At 37.9% G+C, this 26,103-nt stretch overlaps 1 protein-coding gene across 5 annotated transcripts in view; it reads right to left on the bottom strand.

Annotated features, from left to right (window-relative positions):
• LOC104603926 (dual specificity protein kinase YAK1 homolog) overlaps nucleotides 1-25,193 on the bottom strand; it is a 51,183-nt gene extending 25,990 nt beyond the window's left edge. For 3 of the 5 annotated variants that reach the window (XM_088900240.1, XM_088900237.1, XM_088900236.1), the window contains exons 1-3: nucleotides 24,819-25,193; nucleotides 24,538-24,733; nucleotides 11,891-12,090 (exon numbers count right to left, since the gene is read on the bottom strand). In XM_088900240.1, coding sequence (XP_088756366.1) covers nucleotides 11,891-12,090; nucleotides 24,538-24,733; nucleotides 24,819-24,880 — 458 coding nt within the window. In that variant the 5' untranslated portion in view covers nucleotides 24,881-25,193. Of the gene's footprint in view, nucleotides 1-11,890; nucleotides 12,091-24,537 lie in introns of all 5 variants that reach the window. The other 2 variants (XM_088900239.1, XM_088900238.1) reach the window with 1 other exon arrangement.
• Between the last annotated feature and the right edge of the window lie 910 nt (nucleotides 25,194-26,103).

The following is a 26,103-nucleotide window of genomic DNA, read 5'->3' on the forward strand; positions in this document are numbered from 1 at the left end:
ATTGAGTTTCCTAACTCTACACCTGCTGGCATCAACCGACCATACAAATGGCATGAGCATGGTACTGGTCGGTCATTCCCAAGTAACCAGAAAAACTAAATCCCAATGATTTTTAGCTTTTATTGGTGATGATTTCCAACTTGTGTGCAAAAGTCAAGGATTTTTCTTGGATTTTATTCTTTGAAATTAAAAAAAAAAAAAATTCAGTTTCTGTAGATTTGATTGGTGCAGGCAGATGAGCTGCTAAGGGGATTCAGATTTGTCCTTTTTAATCCAAAGGACAGTTGTGAATCTGCCAAACTTGGGTTCACTAGATTAGATGGAATTTTGAGATTGTAGTGAAGACTTTTTCACTTCATTTTTTTCATGCTCAGGCTGAAAATTGCTTTCTTAGGATGCTGTGATGTGGACATTGATCTATGCTGACCAGATTGCATCAGATTTTGATGATGCTGAGGATCATTTCTAGTTAAAAGTTATTTCGATTGGAAGCATGTCTATGTTTGTTCATGGTTTTTCAGTATGAAACTGGAATATGAGAGTGATTTGTTTTTTCTTTTTCTTTGGTAATAAAAAAAGAAAGAAAATTTTTATTAGAAGAAACAAACAGATGACAAGATATCACCCCCAGATTTAGCACCCCAAGACCCACCAAAATACAACCCTTCACCCTTTTTTTAAATACAGAAATCATTTCTCATGAATTACAAATAAACAAAAGAAACAAAGTCCAAATCCATCCCCACAACCCAAACAGGAACCATCAACCCCTTTTAGTAGAACCCAACCAATTATAGTCTTAGGCTATTGGCAAAAATCACCACTCAAAATTCCTTTTAGACTTTTCTTCATTCAACAGATATCTCTTCTCCAAATCCCAGGACAATTTCCTTTTCATTTCTTCCCCGCCTAAGTCTTAACACCAAAAACCCAAAAGCCTTGCTTGATCTCCGGTTTCCACTACCTTGTTTTAACTCTGCTTTTTTTTTTTTTTGATAAATGAGAGTAGTTTTATTAATTCAAATAACGAAAATACAATCAGCCTAGGAGGAGGCACAAGATGTTACCTCCCCTGAGGACTGGACCATGTACACTAAACACCCAAGCCTGAAACACAATTACAAAGTAGCCCAAAACAGTTCTCCCCTTGACACCCCTTGCTTGGCCAGAGAATCAGCCATTGCATTTGCTGATCTGCTAACCCACTGAAACCTGACAGTCATATTTCTTGTCATCCATTTAACTTTCTTTAACAGATCCCTATAGCATCAACAAGCTGTTTTATGCTTATCATCCAGCCCACTATTACCTTGTAATCCCCTTCTACTAACAAATTGTTCACTCCAATTTGACTAGCCATTTGTATACCTTGTACCACTGCTAGTAACTCTGCCCTTACAGAATCACCTTCACCCACTGGTCCTGAAAATTGAGACAGCATATTGCTGTCTTTGTCTCTAAGAAACCCACCAATTCAATTTTACCACTCCATTGGGTGGGGGTTTCCATTCAACTTGTGATTTGTTCTTGGTGGAGACTGTAGAAGCCATCGCTGCCCAGTTTCTCCTCAAGTCATCAAAGGAGCAATCTGCCAACAAATGTGAAGATATTAACCGCGAGATTATCCTTGTCAATATGCATTCTTTGATTTCAGCAAGACTTCTTTTCTTTTCTAAAAATATTCTAGCATTTCTCTCCTCCCATAATATCCACAAGGTAGCAGCTCTGATACATTTCCACATTAGCTTCCCTCTTTTTGTCAATCTCCCTGAAGCAGCCAGAGTGAACAGCAGCTTTACTTCAGAGGGCAAGTTCCACCTGCACCCAAATAAGGAAGCAACCCAGTTCCAAATATTGGCAGCAAAGGAGCATGATATCAGCAAATGGTTACAGTCCTCACCCTTCACTTTACATAGAAAGCACCAATTTGGGGACAAACACATAAAAGGTTTCTTCTTTTGCAAGTTTTCCACAGTATTGATCTTACCATAATAAGCTTCCCAACAGAACACTGCTATTTTGGGGGGTATTGGCCTTGATCAAACCTCTTTAACAGGGAAGACCTGAGAGGAGGGGTTGGAGCAAAGGGCTTTAAAGAAAGATGCACAAGTGAAGGAGCCAACCGGGGTTAGGGACCAGACCCTTTTATCCGGGTTAGGGGGGTCCAAACACACCGAATCTAGAAACAACAATAGCTCTGAAACACAATGAAATTCTTCATCCCTTAACCCTCTTCGAAACCCAAAATCCCAGTTTAAATCCAAAGGGAAAACCGGGGGGAAAGGAACCAAGAAATGGGTTTCTTTTTAAAGAGGGAGATGGAATAGAGAGAAGGGTAACGATCTTTTAGGGGTTGAGTGCTCACCCAAATATCTTCCCAAAAAAGAACGGAGTTTCCAAAACGAGCAACATACCTTACAAATCTGGGGAATTTAGGGAGAATACAAGAGATGGCCTTCCAAGGTGTTGTGAGCATAGCCCTTCGGGATACCCCTACATCCCAACCTAATTCAGAACAGACATAGATACTTTTCACTACTTCATGCCACAACCTCTCCCTCTCCAGGGGCCACCTCCAAAGCCACTTACCTAAAAGAGCCTCATTCTTACTCACCACATTCCCTAAGCCTAGGCCTCCTTTTTTGCTCCGACTCACCACCTCCCACCTAATCAAGTGATCTTTTTTCTCTTCTCCAGGTTCCCATAAGAAGTCCCTCATCAGTTTTTCCAACCTCTTTGCCTCCCTTTTAGGAATTCTAAAGACTGGCAGGAAGTATAAAGGCAAGTTGGCTAAAGTTGCTTTAATCAAAGTAACTCTACCCCCCACGGAAATATAGTTTCTCTTCCAAGCTGCCAATCTTTTTTCGAATTTTTCCACCACCAAGTTCCAGAACCTACTTTCCTTTGGATTTGCACCTAATGGAAGTCCTAGGTAGGATAGAGGCCACTGAGAGCAAGTGCATTCTAACAAGGCTGCTATAGCTCCTCTCTGTTCAAAGGAACTCCCACAACACAACTCTTCTCAAAATTTACCTTCAAATTTGAGGCCCTCTCAAAGTGAATTATTAAATCCTTCAGATTCCTTACCTCCATCAGATCACAACCTTCGCAAAAGATTATTATGTCATTTACAAAATAAAGATGGGTTACTGAAACTCTTATCTCTAACTATTCTCCACCCTCTTAGAGATCCGGCTCTATCCAATTCTGAGAGGAGTCTACTAAAATCATCGACAACTAAAGTGAAAATGAAAGGTGACATGGGATCACCTTGTCTCAGACCCCTACTAGCTGGGAAAAAATCATTAACTACCCCGTTGACTAAGATGGGCCGCTTGACTAGGATGTTCAACTTTTCTTTCTTTTCTACCTCTCTAACTCTCCACAATTTCTCTTCTTCTGGATTGTCTTCCCCTGGAACCTCCTCCTATCCCATTCTCTCTTCTTCTCTCCGCAAAAAAGTCTTCTATTTGAATTTAGGAAAAGACCCCACATCCTTTTTTCCAGCCTCAAGCTTTGACTTAGCTAGGGAAACTTGCAAAGTTAAAAGCTAACTAATGAGATGTCAAGTTTTACCATTCCTTGGGAGACTAAAAAAACTTGCAAAGTTAAAAGGTAACTAAAGAGACACTAACAGGTGCTTTAGGTAACAAAGTTAGTTTATGATCTGATAGGGCGCTTGGCATTTGTATGCTTCAAACATTTCATAAATCAATAAAAATAACTAACTCTTTTTTATTAATAACAAAAATAATTTCATTAATAAAGAACAATTAAGCAAGGATTTAAATATCAATACGATACATCCGACAGAGGGTGTATCATATTGGTATCAGCAAGAGGGCATATAGGATACGCTACAACTAAACCTGTATCACCTAAGTTGCGCATATCGAAGCAATATGCATTCTTATTGGCCCATATCATGTTATATCGGCAATACGCGCTGACACGGAACAATACGGATCAATGTCTTTCTATTCACGCGTTAGTTGTAAAAATGTGACTAAAGTGATTCAAACCTAAATCACCCAACGCTAAAAGCCTTATCCACGCTCTTAATCCACTAGACTACATTTTGTGCTATGACAACAAGTGAAATAGAATATTATTTTATCAATTCTAGTGTCCACATGTAATGCGGACAATCCAATTCAATAAAAAAATAATATTCAAAACTAATATTTTGTAAACTACTAGAATAAATAATTTCTTAAATCCACATTTATATCAAAAAGTGGTTTTTAATCTTCTACAAAAAAAAGTGGTTTTTAATCTCAAGAAATTCATATGAATAAAGATATTAATAATAGAATAAATTATTAATTAATATTTTAATTTGAATTAAATAAAAGTATTATTTACAAAAATAAAAATGTTATTTATAAAATACTCAAAAATATAATATAAATTGAATTTGTCAAATCCATTATTCTGCATTATATCAAAAAATGATATTTTTTATCTCAAAATTTATGGAAAAAAATGTTAATAATGGAGTAATTATTTTAGTAGTTAAAAATTATGAATTTGCATATGATGTGTATCTTAGAAAATTTAATATATTTGATATATTTTAAGTTAATATTATATATTCTTATAAATTTTTAATTGATAATTTAATTACATTTTATAATAACATGTTTAGTGTTTACAAAAATAAAAATATTGTTAACTAAACATTTGAGAATTAATTCTTAGTTGACTTTTGGTTAATATTAAAAATTAAAAATAATAAATAGAAAATAATCAATATAATAATTTATGTATAATAGTTGCATATGTTTTGTGCCTTTTCAATTTAGAAAATAACATAGTAATAGCATTATGCATGTATTAATTTCCAAAAAATATATATAATATGTTCTAGGATTCTTGATTGATACATTATCAATTAAATTTTATGATTTCTATGCATCCCACTGTATTAACTGTAGTATATTTCTTCACATATACCTTTAGAATATACATTTTCTATATATTTATACATTAATTATGGCTATTTTAATCTTAAACATAATTTTATTAATATATTTACGGAATTTATATGTATCTTTTGGCCTATCCATATTTTTCGTCTATATCCATGTGTTTCCAAAGCGTTTCCGTATCTGAGTGGTCCGATACGATACTCGATACCGATATTTTAATCCTTGCAATTAAGTACAATGAATAGGGGGAGAGATAAACTCTCTTGGCTCTCCCCAAGGATGTATCAAATTACAACATAGCCCAAAACAAATTGCTCCTTCCCACCGAATTGAGCGTCACCTCTACCCCTTGTAATAACATCATCACCTTCCTTTTCTTAGCACCACCTCCATATTCCTCATCCTTTCGGAGCCAATTAATCACCTTCTTTCAATCTCCTTCAATTGACAATTTTCGAAAGTTCAAGTCTTTTGCTTTTTGAATCTCTTCCAATACAGCCAAAATTTCAGACCTCAATAAGTCACCTACTCCAATTGGGCCTGAATAGATAGATTGCAATGACCACTCCTTGCTCATTTCTAAATACTCCACCAATGCCAGACGGACCTAGATTACCTTCACTACTTTCGTCAAAGTTAATTGGGTCCACATGGCACCCCACGTGTGGGCCCATGTGAGCTCTCATATGTCAAGATGTGGTGATGTGGCGATTTTTCATTGAAATGTATAGTATAATATGTGAAAAGCATTGTTTATATGTATAAGTGAAGTGAGGACTAAAATTGTCATTTATGCCAACATAAGCGCTTGTGGGGAAAGTAGCTCACCAAACATCCCCACCCCAATAAGTGCTTAAAAAACACAATAAGTGATTTGGCAAGTGGGTCACCAAACGGCCTTAAGTGGTTGTTAAAATAAGCACTTACAATAAGCACTTGTGCAACAAGTACATATTTTAACAACCACTTATTCACCAAGCATAGCCTTAATAGCTTCACCATATGGTGTGAACCAGCAATGCATAACAGCCTCCTTAGTGGGAGGAGAGGAATCAGCTACCTCCCTCCATTTCCTCATCAATTCACATCCTGGAATGTCTTTAAAGAGGTTCGGCATCTTCACCTAATGAATCACTCTAATGGTAATGGCTTCAAATCTTTCTTCATCTAAAATATTTGGTTCCTCTCCTCCCAAATCGACCAGTAGACTCGGCCTTTATATACCTCCACAATATTCTTCTCCTCTTCTTTGGCCAACTTACAAACATTGTACATTAGGCGAAGGGTTCAACCTGCACCCAAACAAAGAGAAAAAATAATCCCAAATTGAAGAAGAAAAAGGGCAGGAGCTTGATAAGTGATAGCAATTCTCACCATTAACTTGGCAACAAGAGCACCTATGTGGGGAAAAGCACCAGCTAGGTCTTTTTCTCTATAGTAAGTCATAAGTATTAATTCTTTCTAGATCAAGGTTTAAAATGTCGATGTCGATGGAAATGTCGCTTACCAAAATATAGGACACATGTCGAAAATGTCGGAAATGTCGAGGGGAAATATTGTAAAAATTGGAGCCATTGTGGAAATATTATGAAATATGTGGAAATATGCAATGATATTTTGTAAAATGATAAAAAAATCATTAATACATATTTCTCGACTATTATCTTATTCCCAACCATTATATAAAGCTAAGAAACTAAGATCAATAACGAATTAATAAATGACGGTTTATTGTTTTATTATGCATTTTGATGTTTTTACAAGGTTATCCGATATTTTCTTTTCTTATTTTTAATTCTGATTTATTATAAATATAATTCTAATATATTTATTTCACACTAGTAAATAGAAATACATTTACTCTGATTTTTTAAATATTAAAGTTATAATACATTATGTTTTATTATAAATTTAATAAACTGATTCTCCTTTTTTAGCATTAAGGTTATGATAAATTCTGATTTCATATAAAATTTAATGAATTTATTATATTTTAATACTAAATTTATAATAAATTATGATTTAGTATAAAATTTAGTAAATTTATTCTGATCTTTTATATTAAATGTAGAATATGATTTATTATAAAATTTAATAAACATTTTCTGATTTTAATAAATATTTTAAAAATACTAACTAGTTAATATTTTATTACTTGAAAAATATTTTATGTTTTATATTATAAAGTAATTAATTTATTCTTTTGTTTTTTTTGTTAATTATTTTTCATAAATATTTTATAAAAATACTAACCAGTTAACATTTTCTGTTTTTTATTTTTGTTTTCTAATGAATATTGTAATTTTATCTCAAATATTAATTTTCTTATTATTTATTCATTTTAGTGGCTTTTGTAGTGAGGGACATTATTGTTGTAGACCTTCATGTACTGTAATAAGAGTGAAATAAAGATTGTATTTGTAAGTTTTCATTTATGAGGTCTATAATATTAAAATAGACCTTCTTGCATTGTAACATGTTTATATAAAGGTGTTTTAAAGATTCCATTTTAGGGCTTGCTATTGTGATGGTCTATAGGCTTCCATAGACCATCATGGACTATAGCAAGTCTTTAAAGTTTAAATAAACTTAAGGCTGAGGTTTCAATTTCATTCGAATGAACTTCAGCCTCCTCAACTCTCAAAGAGACATAGTGTGTCTGCAACCAGTGAGCAGCAAACCAGCACTCAATGAAGCCCTTCAAGAAAAAAATAGAAGAGGACAAAGAGCATTCTCCTCCTTCTCGACCTTGAGTTCACACCTTCCGCTGCCCCCCCCCCCCTCTCTCTCTCTTCTTTTTTCCTAGATTCTTCATGGTTATTCACCGTGAGAGAGAAATAGGGTTATTGCATATCTGAATCAAGATGAGAGAAATTTCTTCAAGGTTTCATAAGCTGAATGTCCTCCTTCCAAGAAAAAGATATTTCAGCGCATGAGCACTCTTGTGCTTGGTTAGATCTTGAGGTTGTAGTCCAGCTCCAAGTACACAAGCTAAAACGTAAAACCTCTTCTTTTTTTTATCAAAAAACCTTCTTCTTTTTCCCCTTGTCGACATATACTTGGAAATATTTCGATATATATTTTTTTGTTTTTGGGAACGATATGGTCAACATTTACCAAAATGGTCGAAATATCAACCGACATATTGTATTTTTTTTAATTCATGTAAAATCTATGTCGTTGGGTCTCGACACCGACATATGTCAAGCGACATTTCGATAAATTTTAAACCATGTTCCAGATACACTTCCCAACAGAAACCACCCACTCTAGCAGACATAGGATTACTCCAAATTTCTTTTACCGAAAAAAATAACCCAAGACTATCACTCAGTTAAATCAAGGAAGAGAAAAATGAAGCACATGTAAAGGTACCAGAGGGAGTGGGGTCCAAACCCTCCTATCCCTTTTTGTACTATCCAAGCACACCCCTTCAAGACCTTGAAGCAGGTTTAAAACACAAGGAATTTCACTCTCACATAACCCTCTTCTGAACCCCAAATCCCAATCAATACCAATTTTTGAATTAGATGGGACCATGAAACAAGAAATAGGCTCCATCCTACAGATGGATGTGGTAAAAGGAGACGGGAATTGTTCTTTTAATGGTAAATTGCCCATCCACCACCGTCAAGGTAATACAATCCACCGGCCTCATGCCCCCCACCAATCTTCTTCCCCGTCTTGAGATCCTAAAAAACACAAAAGGAAGGGAAAAATGTAATAGAGCAATTAAGAGTCTTAGTTAATTTACTGACAGACATAAGATTGAATGGAAATTTAGGTACATATAGAACAGATGATAAAAGAAAAAGAAGTCGTGTCAACATTACCAACACCACAGATGGGAGAAGAGGAACCGTTGGCAAGGGTAACAGTTTGAGATGTGGAACAGAGGCTCCAGAGTCAATAATCCAAGGAGAGGGTTTAGATGCCAAACAAGCTATAGCTGATTGTGCAAGGGTGGTTGTAGTATGTTGTGAAGTAACCTGGAGGAACCTCTCATACTCATCGCGCGGTACACTCACCATCTCCTTCCCGGAAACAGATGTAGATGTGGAAGGTGTTAGATCTGCCTGTTGGTTATCACTGACATCAACCCCACCAGCTACTACATGCTTAGCCCATGTAGAAGATGGGCCTTGGAGATCATAACAGAAATTCACCGAATGTCCGTCCCTGCCACAATGGGTACACTTCCTAGTAGAGTTATTTTTTCCTTTACCACGACCTCCCCCTGAGTCACGACCACCACCATGGCCAAATATGAAACCACCACGACCTCCTCGGGAGGCATGTCCTCCCCCTCTAGTACCACGTCCACCTCCTCTGGCTATCACAAATGCTTATCTGTCAGATGGTGTGGGATTCTCTATATATCCCAAAGAAATCCTGCTAAGTCGTACAAAAACTTCCTCAAGTGTAGGAAGAGTAGAGACTCCCAATATTTGGGCCCTAATTGGTTCATACTCTGATTTCAACCCCACTAAGAACCTAATGACATCCAGTTGTTCCCTCTGTTGTTGCTGAACCTTAACATCTGGAGTGAGGGATGATAAACATTGAGTTCATTTCCGAGGTTCTTCATACTGGCATAGTACTCCTCTAGGGTTTTATTCCCTTGTTATAGATCAAAATACTCCTGATAGAGCTGATATACCCTTGTAGTATTATCCTGCCCAGAATAAAGCTTCTTGGCATGTTCCCATATGTCCTTAGTTGTCTCTAGGAACACATAAAGTTGGCACTTATTTTGGGTCCCATAATATTCCATAACCATGTCATGATTTGGGCATCTTCCTGTTCCCAGTCATCAAACCCTGGAGAGTCAATTGATGGTTTGTCTTCCTTCACGTGTTTCACTTTACTCTTTGCCTTAAGGAAAACTTCCACTAACTTGGCTCATGTCACATAATTCTCACCATTAAGTTTAATAAAGTCATCTGCACACCCAAATAGTCGGAGGGGATCATCACACTCGGTTTCTGATCACTAGAACCATCTCCCATTGCTGCCATTATGTCCCCCCATTGCTATCTCTAATGCTGAAATCTCAGTCACCAACCAAATACTACTGTCAAGGCAACACTACAGCACACTGATAACAATCTCACAACTAGTCACAATCAACACTTGATGTAGAGTAACATTCAGGTTAAGAACTAGATGTTTTAACCAGATTCAGCTACCATCCAGATTAGAACATTGATGAAGGCTAATAGGCTGAGGTATTCGGTCACTTCTTTCAGCACAAAAAAAAATAATAAAATCTGTTCACACCACTACTGACACCCCAGAAATATTAGGCACCATTACAACAACACAACACTCAAGCAACCACACAAAAAATTCTGTTCACACCACTACTACCAACCCAGAAATAGTAATCACCATGACAGCACTGTAACAACTCGAGCAACCACACACAAACCCTCTTGAAATGGTTCAGTAGAGGGTAAACACCACAAGCACCACCACACGACTAGGGCTGCCACACATGGTGACAGCAGTATTAGGCTGATATCCTAGGGCTGCCACACCTTCCTAATACTTGTAATAGGGATTGTGGCAGCCTAAAAATAAATAAATAACAGATGCCACAGCTTTCAGATTGTGTACCTCAGATTCGCAGCCCAGAGAAGAAGAAAAAAGGAGAAAGAACTTGAAGTCGCAGGATGGAAACCTTGAAGTCGCAGCCTTCTTCTCCTTCGTTTATGGCTCTGATACCACATTTTGACAGCTGTGTTTAGGTAGTTCGAACCAGTAGAGAGTAAGGGAGAAAGAAGAAGGAAGAAGAAGAACAGTCAAATCTGATAACTAAACCCTTTCAGTCGACCATAATGTGGATTAGCCTCTAATTAGTTGGACAAAGACTAAACTGCCCCCACTTAAGTATGGGACAAGAAGTCTCTATTAAAACTGCCACATAAGCACATAACTTAACAGAAATAAAATGACTAATCTACCCTTATTTGGCTAGCTCTAACAGTAACAATTCTCCATTTGAAGGAAGCTAATGAAAATTAACTGAAAATCCAAGTGACATTAGTTGGGCAATAAATATGGTGAAGAAGAAACTTCACTTAACACTCAATACAGCTCCAAATCATGTGAAATCACTTTCTGTGGTTCTGCAAATATCAGGGAAACTGAATAGTTGCAGCCAAACCCTTGACAAAAATCTTATCTTGGTTGAGACATTGTCACATGTTCAGACTGATTTTTTTCATTTCCACTAAGAAAAAATTTGAGAAACAGAAAAATAACTTGAAGTGAATGGGTTTCTACACCAAAATCCATCTAAAATCACCCATGGACAAAATCTAGAGTTCTCTGTTTCATGGATCATTGCCATCCATACAGCAATGATGATACCAGCACATAGTTGGGTGTGCAATCAACAGTCCTGATTGATGGTCTGGTACCAACGAAGGTTTTATTTATTCAAAAGCTCTTGATTGTAGAAGATAGAAGAAGAAAAGGAAGAGATGAAGGAAGAGAAAAAAGAACAAGAATCCTTGGGCAGTCATCCCATTCATGTATTTAGAATGTAATAGTATAATGACAACATGACTATCACACATAATACTGTCAAATACAGATCTAAAAACTCAACAAACTTTTATAGTTCCAAAAAAACCAATACACATAGAAACAAAGATATATAGCCATTAACAACTTAGGGGTGTTTGACAACATGGTTGGTTTTGTTTTTGAAAACAAAAAACAACTGCTGTGTCAGCAAAAACAATAGAATTTTGCTGATGTGGCAGCTTTTTTATTTTCAAAAACAAAACCAACTATGTTGTCGAGCATCCCTTAATCTTCAATTCCTTTTGCTTCCAATATCAAATTTTTTAAGGGGCATACTTTTAGTTGCAAACCATCACAGGTAAATGGATGAGAATCTAAATGGAAATTAAAAAAAAATACATAACTATCAAGTAATAGAACCAAACCTTCTTTGTGAGTCTACATTGACCAAGACAAAGTTCACAGTCAAGATAAGATCTGAGTTTGCATTGTCATAGCCATCATTTAGCACTCCAACTGATGGACTTGTTAGGTATCGTTTTGGATTCAGATCTTCAGAATACCTAAATTCTGGGTTGCATATTTGGTATGTCTCAACTATATCCCGTGTTAGTCTAGCAACAAGCTGCACAAGTAAAAACTAATATGGATCAATAATGCAACATCTCAACAGCCTTACAACATCCAAGTGGAGGAAAACCAACAGAAATATATAGGCTTTAACAAGCCCACTTTCACTAGATTTTTTTTTTTTTTGGATCAATAACAGAAGAATTTCATTCATTAAGCAATACTGGAATGTACACAGCAGAAAAAGGAGAGATGAACTCTCTTCTCTCTCCCAACCAAATGCATAGTAGGTTTTCCAAGCACCTAATATGAACAATAAAGCTAACAACAGTCCAGGAATTTCTAAATAAAGAAATAGAAATAGAAGATTCATACTAATCTTTCTTTGTTGATAAGTGACTCAATAAAGACTGATAGGTCTTCAGGTATCCCAAAAGGTATTTGATTTTATTTGTTTTAAAAGTTGATAGACCATTACTAGTACACAAACAACAATAAAGACTGATTTTATTTGTTTTAAAAGGAACGTCTGAGTTGGGAGAAGGGGTGAAGAATGGGGACTGGAGAGAACAAAGAACCCGTTGGAGAAGATTCCTGAAGATCGAAGCCAAACTATTTCTGTTTGAAGAACTCAAAGGGGCAAGTAAGTTTTCACTAAAGATTAGAGAGTGGAAGAAAGCTATGGTCTTACTGGTTGGAGAAGAGGTGATAAACTGGTTCAAGCTTTTCCTCATGGATGTCATTGGAAGCAGTAGAGAAAAGGATTGGCACAACATGAAGTCGTTAGAAGGAACAGTTCAGTGCTGAGTTGAGGTGGAATACAAAGGGAGTTTTCATTGCTCTGGTTGAGAAATTCAGTCTTGGGGAGGAAGCAGATGATTTGTTTTCCTGAAGGCAAGAAAGGAGAATGTTGGGATGTGTTGTTAAAGGTGCTAAAGGATGCTGAGGCCCTAGGTTAAGTGCAAGAGAAGACAGTAGAAAGAGATGAAGAATCAGAGGTGAAGACCATCAAGAGGATGGAAAGTCAACAGGGATTGAAATGCATGGTAGGTAGGGGAATTATTGCCTTGACATAGGATAAAGACTGGGAGCAAAAATGGGTGACTCAAGCTAAGGATAAGGTAGAAGACTGGGAAAAGGTTACACAGACGATAATAAGAAACTTAAGACTTGAAAGGTACAATAATAGTAACCCCCTCTGAGAAAAACAAAGCCTTGCTTGAATTAATGGAGGATAGTCTGGATTTAAGAGTTGTTTATATACCGATGGAGGCTGGTCAAGTTTTAGTTGCAAAGTGATCCCCAATATCAAACTCGAAATCATTGAACATGGAGAAAGAGATAACAGTTCATGTGCTGGATTTACCGTTTCATCTGTGGAAGACAGACCATTACCGCTTTGAGAAGGAATGTTTTACTGGAGACCTTCACTCGGCTTCCATGTTGTTAGTAGGGGCAAAACCAGAAGATATTCCTAGGAAAGTTCCATTCCTCTCAGATGAAATCTTCTACTCAGTGTGGCTTGTTACCTCCATTGAAGCGGAGTTGTGGAGGGAAGCACAGAAGGATATGAGAAGTTTGAAGAAGATAACTTACATCACATGAAGAGACTGGGACAGTCAACTGAAGTTGTAAGCTACACAAAAGTGGTGAAACATTTTACTGGAAACACAGATGTATTACCACAAGAAAACTACCAAGAGGGAAATGACAAGACTCTTGGTCACACATTGTTCAACCTATGCACAGGTGGTGGCTAGGGATTTCAACGGTCAGTCGAGTTTTTTAAATTCTGGACAGATGGATCAATAGCTTGGGGCGGCCTTCATTTGAACCAGCAGATAGTGGACAAACTGATGGTTCAGATGGAGGCATGTGGAGGACTATTGAGACAGGAGGTGGGCCTTTATAAAGAGAAAGGGAGGAGTGGAGTGACATAATCCAAGAAGCAAGGAGGCTTTGAAGGAGAAAGAACTCTCTGAATTGAATGTTGGATGGTCTGGAAGTGAGGAGAAAGATAAGTCGGTTTTCTCAGATTCTTCGAGTATTGACAGTATAGATGTGGTAGAAAAGATAGATATGTGGGTGCAGGAAAGATTTCACACAGCTTCTTTTCATTGAGGAGGATATGGTGTGCTGAACATATCACTCCTAGAGAACATGAACAGTCAGATTTAGGGGTTACAGTAAGGATAGATAAGGAAGGAAACAAAGTCGATTCAAATACTGAAGTTGAGCAGGTTGTACCCCCCATTGAAGAGGAATGATTCCCAGATTCTCATTGTCCACAGGATGTACGGTCAGTAGTTCCAAATTTTCACCTACAGAAATGCATCAACTCACCAAAAAGGGGTAAGTAGGGAATGGAAGGAACAGATACTGAAGTTGTCTCTGCTCCTTTTCACACCCCTAGTCAAGAACCTGCAGGAGGAACAGGTATGGTTGTCAATTCATTTTTGTCTACTGATTATGCTACTTTGCCTGATACAGGTGCAGCTGCATCCCAGCCAATATCAGAAAAAGTAGGAGAAAGAGATAAGTTGTTGGAAGTGGAAGGAGATGTAAGGAAAGAGATTAGAGAGGAGAATTTGGAAGAGGCTGGGATGATTTGGAAACTAATCTGTGAAAATTTCAAGGAATTAAAAGTAATGGAGGGAGTATCTCAAGAGGGGGGGTGAAGGACAATGAATTAGATGACTTGGAAAATAGGAGGGTAAGGTTTCATGGCATAGAAAGCAATTAGGATTTTACATCCACTCCGGTAAAAGGAAATGCTGGATTGGAGCAAACAGATACGAGTGTTAGGGAGACTAGGGTTTATTCCAGGAAGAGTGAAGAGAAGAAAAAGGAAAAAAGGAGAAAGAAAAGGTCAGAAGTAGAGAGATTAATTTCAGATGTTGAGGGTGATCTTGAGTTCACTGGGAGGGGGATAGAAGAAAAGGCCTGAAGTAGGAAGTGGTCAGAAAAAAAAGGGAGATTCTTGAGAAAAGAATAATGAAGATTATAAGCTGGAATGAAAGAAGTCTGGGTGGTGCAAGAAAAAGAAGGGTAATTAGGGATTTGCTTAGGAAAGAGAATCCAGAAATTGTAATGCTTCAAGAAACAAAATTAGCAGAGGTGGATAAGAAATGGAGTAGGAGCTTTTGGAAGGCAAGGGGAATATTAGATGGTGTTTCACTCCCTCATGGGGGGCTTTTGGAGGTTTAGTCACCTTGTGGAAGGAAGATTCAATGGATCCGATTGAGGAGTTGATTAGAAGATTTTCTATATCAATAAAATTTAAAAACAGGGGAAATGGTTGCATTTGGGTGTTATCTAATGTGAATGGACCTAACAGCTACAAGGAGAGGAACAAGATGTGAGAGGAATTGAATGCAATGAAGGGTTTATGGGATGGAGCATGGTGCTTGGGAGGGGATTTTAGTGTGATTAGATTTTCTAATGAAACTAGTAATTCCATTCAACAGATTTCAACTAGCATGAGGAAGTTTAATGCTTTTATAGAATCTTGTGAACTAAAAGAGCCTCCCCTATTCCAAGCGAGTTTTACTTGGTCCAACTTTAGAGATGTTTAGGGGCAAATCCTAGGGAGGAACTATTTCTTTATGGCCCTAATTCCTTTAGGGGCAAATCCTAGGGAGAGTAGATTTTGGACCCCAGTGATAGAAAAGTTTGAGAAGAGATTAGCCTCATGGAAGAGGAACTATTTCTCTTTAGGAGGGATAATTACCCTAATAAGAGCTACCTTGGCTAACTTACCTACCTATTATTTGTCTGTCTTTAGGATACCAGTTAGAGAAGCCAGGAAACTGGAGAAGTTGATGAGAGACTTCTTATGGGAGCCGGGACAAGAAAAAATGATCACTTGGTTAATTGGGAAATTGTGTGCAAAAGTAAAGAAGAGGGGGACTTGGGAATTGGGAGGGTAATTAGAAAGAATCAAGCTCTGTTAGGGAAGTTGTGGAGATGGCCTTTGGAAAGAGAGAGATTGTGGCATGAGGTGGTGGGAAGCATTCATGGGAGGTCAGAGAACGGATGGGATGTTGGTGTATCGAGGCAAGCTAACCTAGCAGCACCGTGGAAGGCTATTCACAACACCCTTCCTCAATTCCTCAATTTTATCAGGTATGAAGTTTGTTCTGGCAACTTTGTTCTTTTTTGGGAGGATATTTGGGTAGGAGACTCACCGTTAAAGGACTTGTTCCCTTCGCTTTTTTCTATTTCTTTGTACAAAAAAGAGGTGGTCTCAAAATTTGTTTCACCTTTGGGAACACCCTTAGATCCTACTTAGGATTTTGGGTTTCGTAGAGGACTTAGGGATGCTGAAATTGAGTCTCTTTCTATTTTGCTTGGTTGTCTTAATTAGGTTTATTTGGATCCCTCCAAGCCAGATAAGAGAGTTTGGACTCCTAGACCCATTGGAACCTTCTCTTGTGCTTCTTTCTTCAAGTCCATCTCTCAACTTTCTTCTCACCAACCCTTTCCGTCTAAAGAAATTTGATGCAGGCCAGTCCCCCAAAAAATTATGGCTTTTTGTTGGGAAGTATTCCATGGGAAAGTAAACACTTTAGACAACCTACAAAAGAGAAGACCTTTTCTTTGTATTTCTCCTAATTGGTGTATCCTCTGTAGAGCTCACGGTGAGTATTGTTACCATCTACTAGTATCTTGTCCCTTTTCTGCAGACCTTTGGGCTTGGCTACTTTCGTTGTTTGGGGGTAGTTGGAGTCTACCAGCAGAAGTTCACATGCTCTTCAACCATTCTACCTTTTATTGGCCTACAAAAATAGGGAGAATTATGTGGAGATGTGCTCGTGCTGCTTTGACTTGGACTCTTTGGGAAGAAAGGAATCTCAGAATTTTTTAAGACAAGGAACAACCAAGATTTGAAAGACTGTGTTAAACAGGGCAATACAGTGGCTGAAGACCTTGGAAATCTTCCATCAATTCTCCTTTAATGACCTTTGGAGAAATTGGTCAGCAGTAGCAAGGTGCTCATCTTTAAAGGACAAATCAATTACAAGCTGGTCTCCTCCACCCGAAGGCTCAATAAAGTTGAACTTTGATGGAAGCAGCATGGGTAATCCAGGATTATCCGGAGTAGGGGTGCTTTGAGAAATGAGAAGGGAGAGATTTTGTTGCTCTACTCAGGTCCCTTGGGAATTGGGAACTCCATCAGGGCAAAACTCTTAGCTGCTGTACAAGGGGTGCAATTTGCAAACCAGTTGGGGGTACAACACCTAATAATCGAGGGGGATTCCAAAGTGGCGGTGGGTTGGTTAAAAAATTCTGAAGAGGCTATGTGGCGATACAAGAATGAAATGAAGAAATTTAGTTGGTTGACAAGGAATATGTTGGTCACTGTACAGTGGGTGGGGAGATCAGCAAATACTTTGTCAGATGTGTTAGCTAAGCAAGGGGTAAATAGGGAAGAATTATTTTGGGCTCAGTTGTGATTATTGTTTTTCTTTCCTAGTTTACTTGTAAGACTCAAGGAGGGGCTGCAGCTCGTGCCTCTCGTTGGGATGATGTATGAACTCACTCTAAAGTTGCTTCTGAATCAATAAACTTATTATTATTCATCAAAAAAAAAAAAACTCACCCGGAGTTTGTACAAAGTGGAATGAAGAATCGAGAGGACTAAGATAGAAGGAGGTAAGATTCCATAAGAAGTTGAAGACATTGAGGTTAAAAATTAAGGATTGGAATGGGAAACGTTTTGAAAGGCTAGAGGAGAGCAAGTTGAACTTATTGAATAGAATTAAGGAATTAGATGAGAAGAAGGCTTAAACGAACCTGAATGACGAGGAGAGAGGCCTAAAATGGAAGTTGAAGGAGTTCAAAGAAGTGTTATTTAAAAAAGAAACCAATTGAAGGCAGAAATCAAGATATAAATGGATCAAGGAGGTGATGGCAATACAAAGTTTTTTCATGATTTGGTAAATGAGAGAAGGCACAAAAATTACGTGGTCATACTGGAGGTTAATGGGGAGATGGTTTCTAACCAAGGGGATATAGCTAGAATCTTTATGGACCACTTTAAGGCCATTTTTAGATTATATTTAAATGATAGGGAGAGTTTGGTCGATTTGGAATGGCCCATATTGGAAGTTGAGATGGTTAGGAAGAAATTTTGAAGAGGAGGAAATAAAGAGAGCTGTTTTCTCAATTGACAGAAACAAGGCTACTAGTCCAGATGGACTTACCATGGCTTTCTATCAAGATTGCTAGGAAGTGGTAAAGGGTGATCTGTGTGTGGTTTCTATGAGTTTACAAATAATCATTTTATATGTCCGGGGGTTAACACCACCTTTCTAGATTTGATACCAAAAAATTCGAATGTTGGTCAACCTAAGGACTTCAGGCCCATCAGTCTAGTGACTAGCATTTATAAAATTTTGGCAAAAGTGATCTCATTGAAGATAAAGGTTATTCTCTCAATCTTATTAACCAGCCTCAAGGGCTTTCATTCAATGGAGAGAGATTGTAAACCAAATTTCTTATAGTCAATGAGCATGTGGAGGAAATGAAGCGAGCCAAAAGAAAAGGGTTTGTGTATAAGTTGGATTTGGTAAAAGCTCATGACTTGGTGGATTGGAGCTTTTTTAATAAAGGTGATGAAGAATTACGATTTTTGTGAGAGATGGTGTAATTGGGTATTTGCTTGCTTATAATCTTGTCATTAGTCTGCACTAGTAAATGGGGTGGTTAGAGATTCTTTTCCCAGCTTCAAAAGGTTTAAGACAAGGTGACCCCCTCTCCCCCTTCCTTTTTACCCTTGTAGCAAATGTGCTTAGCAGATTAATTCTCAAAGCTGATATGGATGAGGATTTTAGGGGTTGGAAAGTAGGGAAGGACAGTTTTTTAGTGACCCATTTACAATTTGTGGATGACATAATTATTTTTTGCAAAGGAAATGATCTGAGAAAGGTGGGTAATCTGAAAGGTTTGATCAAGATGTTTAAAAGGGTTTCAAATTTAAAAATCAATTTGAAGAAGAGTTTTGTTGCAGGAATTAATTTGGAGGAAGGAGAAGTGTCATCGATAGAAGCTTGTTTGGAGTGTTCTACCACTAGTTGTCCTATGAGTTACTTAGGGAGATGCGCAAATCCCAAAGAATTTGATGCCCAATTATAGAGTGGTGTGCAAGAAAACTATCAGGTTGGAAGAGAAATTACATTTCGTTGGAGGGTAGAATTACCTTAATAAAATCAACTCTAACAAACTTACCTCTCTGCTACCTCTCAGTATTTAGAAATTAGAATTCCACAGAGGGAGGCTAGTAACTTAAAGAAAATTATGAGGGATTTCCTTTGGGAACCATGAGAGGGGAAAAAAGATCATTTGGTCAATTAGGAGATAGTGTGCAAAAGTAAAAAAGAAGGGGGATTAGCCATAGGGAATGTTGTTAAGAACTTTGCACTTCTGGGAAAATGGTTGTGGAGATGGTGGTTAAAACAAGAGAAGCTATGTCATGAGATAATTGCTAACATTCGTGGCACATTGGAAAATGGCTGGGATGTAGGTGTATCTCACAGGGCTACATTGTCGTCACTTTGGAAGGCAATTCACAATATTCTTCCTCTTTTCCACAACTTTGCAAGGTATGATGTGTGTTCCGGGGACTATTTGGTTTTTGGGAAGATACTTGGCTCGGTAATAGTTCTCCCAAATACCTTTTTCTTTCTCTATTTTCCATCTCTTTGCTTAAAAAGACTTCAGTGTCCAGTTTCATTGCCCCCCCCCTCTTTACTTCCCTTGAGCCTTAATTGGAACTTTCATTGTCATAGAGGGTTAAGGGATAGTGAATCTGAGGATGTCATAGAGGGTTATATCTTCTTGATAATGTTTGTTTGGACCCTTCTAAAATGATGGTCAAGTGTGGGTTCTTCACCCCAAGGGTATTTTTCTTGTGCTTCTTTCTTCTATTCTTTGTGCTCATCACCCTCTCCCCAAAATTTTCACTCTAATGAAGTTTGGAGTAAACCAGTGCCCCCAAAAGTAGGTGCCTTTTGATGGGAAATGTATTTAGGGAGGATTAACACTTTGGATAATCTGCAGAAAAGAAGGCTATCTCTTTGTTTATCCCCTAGCTGGTGTGTTCTCTGCAAATCCAATGGTGGAATTTGCTAGCGTAGGTTAAGGGTCTCTTTAATCCTTCTTTTTGTGATATTCATCACAAAAGGGGAAGGACCATGTGGAGAAGCTTCCAGGAAGCATTGATTTGGACAATTTCGGAGGAGAGGAATGCAAGAATTTTTCTAGAGGAGAGAAGCAAAGAGGTAGTGGAAGAGTGTGTCTTGACTTGGGCCATTATTTGGTTGAAAACTTTGGATAGCTTTTCATCCTTTTCCTTTGATGATGTTTGGAGGAACTAGCTTGTGTTGAAAAGGAGATATTCCAGGAATGAATTAGTATCCTTAGAGTGGTTACCCCCTTCATAAGATTTTGTAAAATTGAATTTTGATGGAAGCAGCCAGGGCAATCCAAGCCCTTCTGGAGTGGGGGAGTCTTGAGAAATAAGGAAGGACATGCTATAGCATTTTTCTCAGGCCCGATAGGGATGGAAGACTCTATTAGAGCTGAGCTGCTTGCAGTTCTACAAGGAATTGAAACTGCAAGTGAGTTAAATTTGGAGAAGTTGGTAATTGAAGGGGATTCTAAGGTGGTGGTGAGGTGGTTAAAGGAACTAGAAGAAGTAATTTGGGGCTTCGACAATGAGATGTAATTTAAATGGCAGAAGGAACATGATATTGAGAAACCAATGGGTGAGGAGGACAACCAAAACTTTTGCTAATACTCTAGCTAAGCAATTACTATGGCATAATTATATTGGGTGCAACTGTAACCGTTTTTGTTTCTTTTACTGAGTGAGAGAGGCCACACCTTGTGTCTCTCTTTGGGAAGCTTGTACTAATTATATCTGTATTGTTTTCATTGCACCTTTTCTCGTTAATAAAAGGTGTAAAACAAAGGTGTAAAATGCATAAAAATATACAAAAAAAAATAACTAAAAAAAGTAATCTTATAGAAATGTGCCTTTATAAAGCGACCACACCTGGGTTCAAGCAAAGAACATGTCTTAAATGTGCCTTGGCTATGCACCTCTTAAAACACTACCTAGACAGTCCATATATGCTTGTGAAGTTGAAAAATGTGGCTAATGAATTTGGGAGCTTATTTTCGGTTTGTGTGACTTGTGGTGAATGATTACCAAAGCCCTAGAGTGATTCTAGAAACCCTAAGAGTGATTCCCAAGCCTACATCATATGGTCAGTATACATATACATATGTGAAAATAAATAAAAAAGAAAATTTATCCAAGAGGAAATAGAAGACTACAGAGGAGGTGATAAGAAATCACCCAAATCTAAAAAGAAGAAACCAAAACAAAACAAACTGAAATCACCCCCTCCCAATAAAGCATTGAAAAAACACCAAAAAGAAACAACCACCCACCCTAATCAAAATTCAAAGCCCAAAAATCCTTGCTACTTGACCCTCTAATAACACTTTACCAATTAATCACCCACCCCACAAAAACCAACATCCTCCTGCAAAAGACCCCAAAACCCCTCTTACGCTACCAAAGAACCTGTTATCCATATACTCCAGAAGCTTGCAAAGAAACCTCTTTGCTTTCCTGAATGATCTTCTTTGATTTCTTCATCTTCTTGAATGGACCCATTCCAAATAAACCCCCCTTCAGCCTAATGAAAACCTTTGATACCTGAACTGCTATTTGATTTTTCTGACTTTCTGAATCTTCTGACTGGGTTAGGTATCCTCTCCGAACCTTGTAAGTCATTTGGCTTAGCATTTATCCTTTCTAATTCCAGTACCTCGTTTTTCTCAAACAGCTTATCTTCCAGACCCAAAATTTTACTTACCTCCATTTCTGTGTTCACCACCAAATCAATAGATCTTTCACTTTCATGTGTTTCATCAATGATAATATCTCCCTCAGAAAATTCATTTGCACTGTCGTATTGCTACCAAAAACCTATTATTCCTTTTTTTCTGTGGGGTGGGGTGGGGGAGGGGAGACTTATGTACATTGGATTTTCTTTTGTTGGATCTTGGGGCTAATTACTTTAGCACTTGAGATGTTTGATGTGGTATCTAATTATAGTAGAATTTTACCCTTTTCTAGATATAGAGTAAATTCTTATTTATGTCAATAATAAGTTCTGGGTATTGGGAGCAACTATCCAGTTACTGCTAATAAAATCAACAATATGAGGAATCTTATTTATGACAGAAAGAATCAAGAAATAATGTGGAAAGTCAGCTCTCAAAAGAGATTCATCCAACTAAAATGGAACATATATTGACAGTGTACGGAGAATATACCAAGGAGATGTCTATTTTTAAAAGTTTTGAAGTATTCGAATGGGACTTATGTGGCTACAGAACAGGTATCAGCATGGGTGTTGCAAAGAGATTTCTGCCTTCAGAATTTCATAACAACCTCACAGAGTGCTAGCCTAATAGGGATAACATGGATTTTTTTTCTGAGAAAAGGTAAAGAATACCCTACTAGTTTCTTGAAACATGCTTACTCCATGATGGCAAGAGATAGAACCAGTAGAAAAAACATATAGACTATTCTCCACAGCAAAATTTGTTGGTCTGAATGCAGGTGACATTGAGTTCACAAAAATGAACAATGTGGATCAAAGCCTCCATTATTCATGAAATCTCTTATAGGCAAACCAAGCAGTCTTCAGAGTATATGGAATGAACAGTCAGGAACTCAGGATCTGCTGGTTACCTATTGGCAAGATACATTGCTGGATCCCCAATAGAAATGCACTTTCAAGCATGTAAATGCAGATCCTGTATTGTATTCATGTGGCAGTTTCTATTTACACGATTGAAGGTGTGTTCCTATTGGAGATCCAGCAATGGATCCCACTCATAGGAAGCCAGCAAATCAGTGTGGAAAGAAAGGATCAACAGACTTTTTGACAACAAAAATCATGAGGTTAACAGTATAATAATTGATCTAATAGCAGTTAGAAACTTAGAATAGACAACTGAGTGTCAACTTTTGGAGAAATTCCAGGGTGTATGCATGCAATCTTTACCAAGAAGATGGAAGATGATGGCTGGTTTTGCACAAAAAGGAAGTGACCATAAATGTTGCATTGGCCTTTGGTGTCATCAAATTCAGCTTCAATTGCTCCTCCATAGGCAACCCAAGACCCTCTGGAATAGGCAGTGTCTTTGGAAATCATGAGGTAGCATCATCTTGAGATTCTTGGGTCCTCTGGGAGAAGGAACCTATCTTGGAGCTGAACCACTTTCCTTTCCTACCAGGCTTAAAGTTGGACTATTTTTCAGGCTGGAGCAGGCTGATGATTGAAGGTGATTACGAAGTGCTAATAAAGTGGACGTCTTCTTTCATGAAGAGTACTTGGTCCTTCACATTTATCCTTAGACTTTAGGAGGCAAGGGCCATAGCTTCCCTCTCTAAAAAGTAACAACTCTTTCAGGTGTATCAGAGGATTGGATAATACCCTAGCTGAGATGACAGTCTAACTAGAGGAGTTGGAGGAGAGGTCCTTGAGTTGGGGGCCCAGGCCCAGGCCCAGGCCCAGGGAAAGTAACAGGGATAAGGGCTTCTTATTGTGTATTTATTCATTGTCATTTATTGTCGTTTTCTACTATTCCTGTTGTTAGACTTTCTTAATAGTAGAGGTATCTTTCTCATGATTGTTAGTAAAGCTCCTTCAGTCTTTTGATTGTTTCTTATTCTTACTGATTAAAAAAAACACATGTTTCATTTATCAAAACACACACACACACACACATGTTTCTTCTAAAGTTATGATTGAAGAAAATGTCACATCTAACACCACCAAAGTAAATCCATAATTATATCCTTTTCGTATCATTTGTTGATAAACCCATAGGTATCAATTTCCTTGTCCACCCAATGCATCATTTCTTTCCCATCAAAAGCTGAAGTGGAAAAAGAACAGTGTTGCACGAGGAAGCAAACAACTGAACCAATAAATAGTTATTTTTGACAGAACCAAATTTCCTATATTTGTTTCACAGGCTTATTCACATAGCCTGTGAAAGCTAGCTTCTCAATCAACATATATTGTTTGCATTATTTATTAATCAAGAAATTAGGAAGAACAAATAAATTAAAAATTAGAACCACAGAAATATTTCCACAATCAACACTCTCCAGCGTACTATTATGAAGCAAGTTCCATTAGCACCATTAAGGTATCGTTAAATCCAGTCAAGGATTTACTAGCAAAGTCAGCTAAAACTTGTACTCAGTTGGTATTAAATTGAACCAGAACTGTCAATTTGTTCATAGAGCGATGGTACCACACACCAAGTTCGTATTTAATCACGCAAATGTGCAGTCGGGAAAATCCACACAGGTTAATTATATTTCACTGGGGAAGACGTCAGAACCCCAAAAAAGAGGAAATTTTTTACACCAGTAACCCGACAGTGGGATAAAGGAATCACTTACAGGTCTTTTAACGACAGCCCCTAGAGTACTAGATTTCTGAGGAGCTCCAACCGATGGAGAATACCGATTGAAAGCCCCTTTCCATGTCGGACTCCAAGACAGACTGGAGCACTGTTCTCGCTCTTCTGCTTCCTTTCTGGCCCGATTCCCGTCGTCCTTGCTAGTACTGGCCTCATCCATGACCCGATTGATCAATCTCCAAACATTGACAAATTCATCAATCACAAGACCTCCATGGATCGAAAACTTCACAATCATCCATTAAATTAAAGCATACACACCTGCCGCCCCTCACCCTCCAACACTTATCAACCAAGAATTCCCCAGAAGACTCCAATCCCATCTTTGTTCAATAAACCCCCGAAAACCAAACAACCGAGGAACGACCGCCAACATGCAAGACAGAATTCAAACAATCTAATCTGATAAAACCACGAACCCAAATAACTGAAGGACAACAATCTGGTACAAGTATCAAAATCGGATAATTTTCAGATCACTGGGCGGCAAACAATGACCGAATCACAGAATGAAATAAGCACGTGATGCAAAGGGAAGGAGATTGAAGACAATTGACGATGGAGGAAATTGGAGCGACAACTGTTGAAAATCATCCGCCTCCGACTCCTCCGAGAGAATTTTGGCTTTGGGCAGCAGCTGGCATGTGAAAGCTCGCCTCCCACCAATTTATACTCCCTACCCAAACTCAACCATGGTTAATCCAAAGCCCGATCTTGGATAGAATTTGGCAATTCGCCTCGTCTGCTAAATCTGGATGGATTTGGAAATACAGCTCCAGCCCAGTAGTCTACACGACCCAGGACCAGGAGTCGTTTACGTGGCACCAGGCTAAAGCGGATATCAATGTCTATCTATTTTCACTTTTCAGGAGAGGTAGAGTTTCATGACTTGCCACGTGGCAAGAATAAAATCCCTCTCTGATACATGTTTGTGTTTCTTAGAAGAGGACGTAATAAATGGATTCACGTGGGTTAAAAGAGGTCGAAGGATCTCGAATATGAAAATCCCTGTCTCCCGATGGGTAGCTCGTCCTCACCCATTTTTCTACCTAGGTGAGAAACTGAGAACCCTAGCGAGCAGTAGTGACTCTTCAAACTTTTCTGACAGGTTTCAGAATTGAATCCCATGCATGAAGACAGGGCGCTTTTGGCCGTTGGATTGTCAAATGAAATCTGTTCCGATCTATCGATAGAAAAACATTTTATCATGTGAAGGACGAGAGTTAAATAAAAACTTTGGAGCTTGGAACCTTAAAAAATAAAAAAAATAAAATAACTTCGGAGCTTGGAAGTGGATTTGATTCCTTTCTTTGCGCTGAACTATTGAAAATTCCTCTCGATCGTAAATACAGAGAACAGATATAAAAGCGTTCACAGTGATTCTTTCCATTATTAGTTTTTATTAGAATAAGGTTCTAATGTTCAAAATTTGGACAGTCTTGGGCGTATTCTATTATATCAACAGGTACCCAAAACCCTAAATAAGGAATAACAGGTCTAAATTCTGCTTATTAAAGCAATTTAAAAAAATAAATCAATTAAAAAG

The sequence above is a fragment of the Nelumbo nucifera genome, chromosome 3 (genome assembly GCF_055504915.1).
Source record: "Nelumbo nucifera cultivar China Antique chromosome 3, China Antique-T2T, whole genome shotgun sequence".
Classification (NCBI taxonomy): domain Eukaryota; kingdom Viridiplantae; phylum Streptophyta; class Magnoliopsida; order Proteales; family Nelumbonaceae; genus Nelumbo; species Nelumbo nucifera.